Source organism: Photinus pyralis, unplaced genomic scaffold (genome assembly GCF_008802855.1).
Source record: "Photinus pyralis isolate 1611_PpyrPB1 unplaced genomic scaffold, Ppyr1.3 Ppyr1.4_LG9, whole genome shotgun sequence".
Lineage (NCBI taxonomy): Eukaryota > Metazoa > Arthropoda > Insecta > Coleoptera > Lampyridae > Photinus > Photinus pyralis.
Genome location: NW_022170878.1, coordinates 22010289 through 22018854, shown reverse-complemented (window position 1 = coordinate 22018854; position 8566 = coordinate 22010289). Strand labels below are relative to the sequence as shown.

The 8566-nt window shown below is 44.8% G+C and overlaps 1 protein-coding gene across 1 annotated transcript; it reads left to right on the top strand.

The window, feature by feature from the left end:
• The first annotated feature begins 6261 nt into the window (after positions 1–6261).
• Positions 6262–7542, top strand: LOC116180815 (15-hydroxyprostaglandin dehydrogenase [NAD(+)]-like). The gene is made up of 5 exons (XM_031500950.1): positions 6262–6527; positions 6570–6696; positions 6742–6848; positions 6898–7241; positions 7293–7542. Exons 1-5 carry the CDS (start codon positions 6366–6368, stop codon positions 7441–7443), a joined length of 891 nt encoding a protein of 296 aa, XP_031356810.1. The 5' UTR covers positions 6262–6365; the 3' UTR covers positions 7444–7542.
• Positions 7543–8566: the final 1024 nt, after the last annotated feature.

Below are 8566 nucleotides of genomic sequence, written 5' to 3'. Positions count from 1 at the left end.
AAAATATACTCGATACGGCACTCCTTACAGAGACAATGTTTTGGAAAATCAAACAATGAGCGCCGCAGAATTGACCTTTAGCCACTTATGTGAAGTTAAAGTTCAGAGTTTCTAGATTGCAGGACAAAGGCCAATCCCTTTTTAGTGCATTTCCACAAGGCTTGCACCAAGGAAGGAATTTTTTCTGCGTTTATTGCTAAAGAAGTTATTGTAAAAAAAAACAAAAAACCGTTTTTTACATGTTCCATAATTTTACACTTTTGCCGTTTATTAACGATCCTAGAGATCGTTTATAATTTTGTATTGCTGTCTGTCGTCTGTCTGTTGGTCTGTCCGTCTGTTCCTTTGTCTACCTGTCCCTCTATCTGTCCGTGTGAACGATAACTTTGTTTAGAAATGTCCGATCGCTTTTAGATCTCCGTTAGTTATGAACTGAATTGCATGAAATTCAATATGCGCATAGCTTTAGCCATATAATACGCAATGCCAAAAGTTGAGTCGAATCCATTCAAAATTCACAGTGCCCTTTTCGCATCTCGACCATTTATAAACCGAATTGCAAACTTTTTTATTTATAGAAGTATTTGAATTAAATTTGATACATAGGCACTTGGAATAAATTAAAATCTAACACCAGTTTCAAAATTTGGTTTTGTATATGCGCACTGCCAACTTTTTTAATTTATGGAAGCATTTAAATGAAATTTGATACATAGGCGCTTGGAACAAATGAAAATCTAACGTAAGTTTCCAAATTTAGATTTGCGCATGCGCAGTTCCAAATTTCTTATTTAGAAAAGCATTGAAATGAAATTCTTCTTATAAACTGAAATTGGAGTAGCACGTCAACAATGGATTGCCCATGTGCAACGCTATCTTTCATATTTGTGGCCGGATTTTTACGATTTTAACAGAAGTTGCATCTTACAAATGGGACATGAATACAAGTGGAAATCGTTTACGATTACTTTTTAACTTGTTTCATTCACAGCAAAATAACTAGACACGTTCTACGTAAACAAATTAAACTTTGTGTCAAAGGAATCAAAGGAAACGTTTAAGCAACTTACTTCTTTCTCTTGCACAGCAATCATTTCCTTTGACGTGGATAAAACTGCATTCTTCCTATGCATTACCTAGCATGTGCTATCTTGCCTGGCCTGTAACTCTCTAGTTGCTATTTCTTCATCTATATACCTCTTTATAGTGTTCCATTTTTCGGCGCTTTCTAGCATGTGTTGTTTACTAGTATTTCTTCTACATTTAGCGCTATCCTAGTTCTTTTATCATCCCATTTATGACATTCTGACACACCATGACCTTCTCTATCTTCGCAGTTTTTACATCTATCGTTGTGTTGTGTTATTTTTAGCGCATTTTTTAAGAATTAAAAAAATTAATTTTTAAAATTAATTGTTAAAAATTAATGTTATTTCTCATTGTATTCTAATTAAAGGTCTTAACGAAAGGAACTCTTTTCTACCAACTACTGCCCTTCCTTCTGTCCTCTTATCAAAGTACGAGGTGGAGGGGGAGGGAAGAGTGCAACTAGTTTTATCCTTCATGGTACTCCAATGAAAGGTCTCAACGGAAGGAATTAAATTCTACCAACCATATCCCTCCTCCTTGACCTCTTATGGTGATCGAGTATATTCCCTTATACCTCAGGAACGGAATTGTCAGATTAGGGTACTCACAAAGGGTGATTGAGACGTCTGCAAGAAATATATCCATTGGTGATGTCAAAACAAAAGCTATTTCGGTTTAAAAAAATGCACTTTATCCGCACAAGAGTTGTGCACAATTTATACTTGTTAATTTTATATAGAAAAGCGCCATTGTCTCTGTGACTTGTTAGAAACTGTTTTAAATTGTGTCTCACGTTCCCACGCTTCCTTGCGATGATTTGTTTGTATATCCTGCTAGTATCTTTGTCCAGGGATCTCTTCCCATTCGGCCCGCCATCTTCCTAGCGTTTCTTGTCTTTCGCGCCCTGATCTTCCTTCGGCTACCATGAGTCTTAGGGGTAATGCGCTTCCCACCACAAACGCTCCCGTACCCCAAAACCGAATGCCCCCTATAACTTAATCCCTACCAATCATGTGAATTAATTAACGCCCCATTCAAAGTGACCCATCTTTTTTTAATAACTAATCAGAGATGGTTTACTCCCCCCCCCCCCCCCCCCCACTCGAAATGCACAACTTAGACTGTTCCTAAAAACCCAAGTACTCAATTTGTTTTGCATTCTAACAATATATCAGACTAATCCTGATTTTCCGGTTTGCTCATCCTGTATACCTACTCTCTTTATTATCAAATTTACAACAATACGCACTCCTAAACACCTTCATCGAGAAAAGACTCTCCACTTACGCACTTAGTGCAGCACTTTACGGAACGCAAGAAGAATGAAGGAATAGAAAAATCAAAGGAGCTAGTTATGAACCGCGGGGAGGGGTACCCGTATTCCTATCCCGTGACTGTAAGCTCACAGTCATCGAAAGAAGCTGAATGCTTCATTGTCAACCCTGCTTAAGGTAATCAACTAATTAAGTGACTCGTGCTTCGGTGTGGGTAATGACGATTATAAATGGCTCGTTGGGGCTAAAACCCAGACTGGTAGGGACCAATGTGCTTAGCCGAACATTGCGTGGCACTAGGGTGCCCCTCGAATAACGGGCGACCTCCGAGGGCGAAGGGGCTAGTAAACAAGTCCTAGGCAGGCGACTCTGTCCAGGTGAAACTGCATTTCCGCATTACTCGTGCATGGGAACTGTATGGACCATAATCTAGAGGCTAGACAAACCTTTTTGGGTTCCTCGTCAAGAGGGACCAACAAGCCTTCAAAAAGGGGGCGGCACAAACGTAGGACCTTATTCAAGTACCGTGGCGGGCTCCTATCCGCAAGAAGAATAGGACTGGTGCACAGAGGGCGATGACCAGGAAGCGTGGGCTTAAGAGCAAAACCTCGGTTTAAGCTGGCCCTAAGGCTGTGTCTGGGAACAACCCGACGTCAAGGATGAAGCCTCTCAGACCGGAGAGAAGCACTCCAGCGTCTGGCACAGCACAGCCTGGGAAGAAGTCCAGAGGTTCTCGTGCACTTCAAGTTTGCGGTTGCACCACGAACCTATGGGCAAGTCGCTGCGGAAGGATTCACTCAGGGTGGCCATTGTTACGGTGTCGCACCCGGAGGTGGACCTGGGACTCGTTGGAAAGGACTGTCCCCTTTATTAGGCCCAGGGATGGGGCGTCTCTTGTACGTCTCTAGGGTAACCAAGGTGATCGCTGTGTTATAGGGCCCTCCTCGCATTTGGTGTCGATAATCGGGTAAGCGGGAGCCAATTCCGTTACGACGGAGGGCGTTCAGTCCCTCTTTACCGCTCTTGAAGCGGCGTCGGGATTACTACCGGCACCCTCAGGGGTTGAGAAAGATTGGCTAATGGGACAATGGGGCAAATAGATAACATGAAAGACAACCTGATGGAAGAAATAGAAGGATTAAGGAAGGAAATGAAGAGAGGAGCAATGGGATAAGGAAAAAGAAGAACCAAAGCGTATACGTTATATACTCTTTGGAAGAACTTTCAGAAAGGATAAAAAATGAGAGAAAAAAATAAAGAACAACATCCATAAAGAACAAAGACGTGAATGCAAAAGAAGCGAGAACATTTGAAGTAAGGGAAAATAAGGTAGTAATCACAGAAATAATATGGGAAAGGAAGAGGGATGGTATGAGGGGAATGGGAGGGTTAAAAGGGAGCAGGATATACATAGATAACGAGTTGACATATGAAGAAAGAAAGGTACAGTACAAAGAGAAATGAGAGAGGTTGCGGAAAGGGAAAGAGAAAAGGGCTGGAAAGTAAGATGGAGAAAACTAATGGTAGAAGATGAAGAATAGGGATCGAGTACCAAAGAAAAGGGATTAGTGAGAATAAAGAGGAAAATGTTTGGTAGCAACGGAGGTCGTCACCGCGGAATAGGGCCATGCGAACTAAGCTGCCTGCACACTGGGAAGATGTCAAGATCGCTCAGCACAAGTAGGGCCATATTCGGAGGTCCCAGCGAGGATCATGGACTTTCTCTGGTAACATGGAGGGTCTTCCTAAAGTTCAAAAACTTCGTAAGATCCTTTTGATAGATCCGGATCAAAACGTGGTGACACTGAGCTTCTATACAGCAGATATACGTCTACCGAGGGTGTTCTCACATGTCTCCTGTAAACACACTTTCCACGCTGTGCGGACTACGTCACTTCGGACTCATCAAAAGGTGCTACCCGGGTGGTTACTCTGAGATGGGCAGTCAACACGTTCAGCCCATTTAAGAGTGCAGAACCGGACGGGATATTAGCGGCTCTGCTGCGCCTCTGTAGAGCCTCCCTGACTTTAGGGTATATCCACGAAAGCTAGAGAAAGGTAAGAGTTATCTACCTAAGCCGGGCCGTGCTACATATAACATCAGTCTATCATCGTTTTTTCTAAAAAAAAACGGTGGAGAAACTGGTGGATGCATACATCAGGAATGGGCTACTGGTCCTTAGCTACTACATCCATTCAATCGTGCTTTCAGGGTTTGTATGTCTAGTGCCTACGGAGATGGCTCTTCACAGTCTCGTGTGCACGTGGAGTGGGGAATGTCTATCGGAGGACAACCCTGGGAGAGTTTTCAGATATCGATGTGATAAGGCCAATAATACTATACGGTGCACTTAAATGGTAACCTGCCATGCGCAGGGCAACCAATAGGAAGCAGCTAGAGAAGGTTCAGATGCTTCCCTGTTTGAGAATCACTGGAGCCATGTAAACCACGCCAACTTTGGCCATGGAGGAACTTCTGAGACTAGACCCTTTACACTACTACAGCTGTGGAGGAAGAGGCTTCCACACGGCTAAACGATTGGGACGAGTGGAAGGATCGAAGCAGCCTTGGACATGGGCGCATCTGGGAGGAAGCCCTCAGATCCGATCACCTTCACGCAAGAAGGGATGGGACCCGGGCTGTCTTACTAAGACCAGAGAGTTCTAAAGTCACTTTCCCGGACATGGAATAGTATTGTACGGTGCACTTGTATGGTGAGCTGCCATTCACAGGGCAACCTACTGGAAGCACCTAGGAAAAGTACGGAGAATCGCCTGTTTCGGAGCCACTGGAGTCACGCCAACCTTGACCATGGAGGAACTTCAGGTGTAGAGCCCTTACACTTAGATGTGGAGGTAAAGGCTGGGAGCCTTCCATGCGGCGAGACGTTTGGGACAAGTAGAAGGATCGAATCAGTCTTGGAAACGGGCGGATCTGAGAGGAAGTCCTCAGATACGACCGCCACCTTGAAAAAAGGGATGATCCGGTCTGTCTAGGATCAAAAAGTCGTGTGGGTTACAGATGGATCCCTAACGGAAAGGAGAACGGACATGAGTGTATATGGTGATGGACCGAGAGTTGACATCAGTCAGTCTGTCAGCATAGCACCCTGTGTCAGTTGGCCATCATGACCTGTGCACAGGGGAACCTATGGAGTGACAGTCAGGCGGCATTGAAGACTCTGTCAGCGGCTATGGCGCTTGATTGCAGGCAAACTCTAGATAGATTAGGTTTGTAGGAGAGCCCGCGTGCAGGTTGTGCGGCGAGGCAAATGAAACTACCGAGTATGGCGAGACAGATTAAACTGCCGAGCATGTGGTCTGTCACTGGGACACGCTTTGATCAGAGACAGATGTCAGTTCCTTGGCGACAGTTATCTGGAACCGAAGAGGGTGAAGCAGTTTAGGATAAACAGGGTCCTATCATTTATTGAGAGAACACAGTGGGAGTTGGTGTGCCTAAATACTGCCTGCCCCCCCCCCCCGTTTCAGAGTTTCCAAGAGTCTGGAAGAGCCTTCTAGAGGAATTTACACCTAGTCGAGTCGAAAATAATCAAGTCTTTTGTCGAGTTTTGCAAAGTGTTCTGCACTTTACATTGTTTTTATGCCAAAGAAACCAAGGTGTCTCTAAGAAGGAGCGTTCACAATGGAATTTTTATTTAATTTAAGAGATTCACACAATAAAGTAAGACCATCAGTAACTCTTGTGTATGAAACTTTCTTTGACAAATAACCTCCCAGTAATCACGAGGCCAACACATTCATTTTTTTATACTGTTAAATACAAAGGTTGGCCTTGTTTGGTCCATTACTCTTAAAGTAATTAGTGATTTGGATATCTAATTTGCGATTACTGAAAAAACGCATGTTAATGGTGCAATTTATTTTCGACTTGTTATTTGTCTTGTGACAACATTCTTCAGAAGTCATGACCTACGTTAAGGTCACCTAGTTCGCCAATTCCAGTTTTCACTTTCAGTTCTTCGTCATCTCACCACGAAGATGGTTCAGACCGTCATTATTGTCGCCCTAACGATTCTCGCTTGCGCGAGTTCACATTCGAAGCAACGTTACGAGTGCAATGGAAAAATTGCGCTGGTAACCGGAGGGACCCGAGGGATCGGCTTGAGCATCACCAGCGAGCTTTTGAAAAATGGGGTTAAGGTAAGCGCGAAAGTTTTGGACGCGATCACTTGCTAGTTTTAGGGAGTTACGATGGTCGGCGTTAATGCGGATAAGGGCAAGGAAGCCGTGGCGGCACTTAGCGAGAAGTTCGGCCAGGGAAGGGTGATCTCTTTGATAGCGGACGTAAGCAATGAAAAGCAATTTGAGGGTAAGTTCGCTATTTTGGCACAGTAAATTGGATCGTGCTTTGTAGAGGCGTTCAAAGCCTCAATCGTCCACTGGGGAGGTTTGGATATTGTTATTAACAACGCTGGGGTTGTTAATGAAAACAACCCGGTTCCACTGACGAATGTTAACGCTGTAAGTACGAGAGCGCGATTTTCAGTTGGTACTACAATAAAATTGACAGATTGGAGTAATGCATGGAACGCTCCTGGGGATGAGACACATGAGTGTTGCAAAAGGGGGACGTGGAGGGGTGGTGATTAATCTATCTTCAATTTACGGCATCGACCATTTATTCGCGTCACCAGTGTACAGCGCTACCAAAGCCTACGTCTTGGGATTGGGGCGAGCTTTTGGCCACCAGACTTATTACGACCACAACAAAGTTCGTATTTTAACACTTTGCCCAGGACTCACCAAGACAGACTTGCTATCCGAGGTGCCTTTCAAGAACGGCATTTCCAATGAGTTCAACCCAGATCTGAAGGAAGTTGCCTATGGATCAGTCGAGAAATCTTTTCTACAAACGTAAGTCATCACAGCAAGACATTTGTGGTAGTACCATTGAGTTTGTCGCAGGCCTGATAATCTCGGCAGAGCCGTAATTGTGATGCTGAAGCAAGCGGCCAGTGGTAGCGTGTGGGTTGCCGAAGATGAGCAGCCACCCTATGAGGTTGAAATTCCGGAACGAAAAGCTATGAAGAAACAAAAGGCATCTCATTTCCTCTAGAATGTTATATTACCATACTGTTTTGCAATGTAACCTGTATAGTTATCGTATGGAAGGCGTACCTTAGAAATGCCACCAACAATTACAGTTTTACGCTAAGGAGATGTTTGCATATAATATTACACCTATAGTGTAGCACTTTAGGGAACGCAGAAGGAAAGAAACTACACATGACCCATAGGGAAGAGAAGGAGGGAAGGACGCTCCTTGTCATCTCCCATTCGACAGTCTAGGCAGAGGTCATCCCCTCTTTGCCCTATCTTGAGGAGGTAACTAACCAGCTCACCGTGTCCCGTGAGGAACTATGTAAGCAGGTAGTTTACCTCCCCATGTTTGGGATCAACCCCTGCACTCTCGTAATTAGGGTGTGCGCCCAAGAATTTCTACCACCCCAGTGTACTTCCCATTCCTCCAGCTTCCGTTCCCTACTCCGTGCTCTGGCTATCCTCGCCGGTGCAATGCCGGCGATCACTAAAACGACCCCTGTGGAACCCCCACCGTAATCGCCAGTTCATGTATTTCCCCACACGGCGCAGTAGCAGTAGCGGATAGAACTGGTTCCCTTTCGGCATCAACACCAGTTTATGCGGCTTCCATTCTTTGGGATAACGACCGTTAGTAATATGTTTGGTCGCTACCGTGTCGAGTTCCCCCAACCCCAAATTTTCGTTCTGTCAGCTCCGTCCCCTATTACATAGATCGCCGCCTCCCGTAGAATATCTATGTCCTTCCTATCGCAGACTGTGATCAGGCTCTTCTTGCGGTCACTCGCTCTTGCGACCTCTGCAAACTCCTTCATGACCCGTACATCCCTTGCACCATCAGTCGCGAATCTACACCATTCTAAATGGCCAGCTTCCCAATGAACTCTGATCTCTATGACTTTTTGTGTATGCCCGTTCTCTTACTCATGTGGGCATACTCCCCCATTTAGTGTGGACAATTCGGGGAAGATCGCCTTAACTTATTTAGCCCTTTCCTCTTCCATTGTGTATCCTCCCCGACGTACACTGCCATATCCCAGCCATTTCCCCAACTGAGCGGACCTTTATGGTATCTAATGCGTCCATTGATCATGTTACACCCATCAGCCTCCCCAACAACTTTAGCATCCGTTCCTCTT

Coding starts and splice junctions, on each gene's coding strand:
- LOC116180815 (XM_031500950.1), top strand. CDS start 6,366: ATGGTTCAGACCGTCATTATTGTCGCCCTAACGATTCTCGCTTGCGCG. Junction 6,528..6,569: donor TTTTGAAAAATGGGGTTAAG/GTAAGCGCGAAA, acceptor TGCTAGTTTTAG/GGAGTTACGATGGTCGGCGT. Junction 7,242..7,292: donor GAGAAATCTTTTCTACAAAC/GTAAGTCATCAC, acceptor AGTTTGTCGCAG/GCCTGATAATCTCGGCAGAG.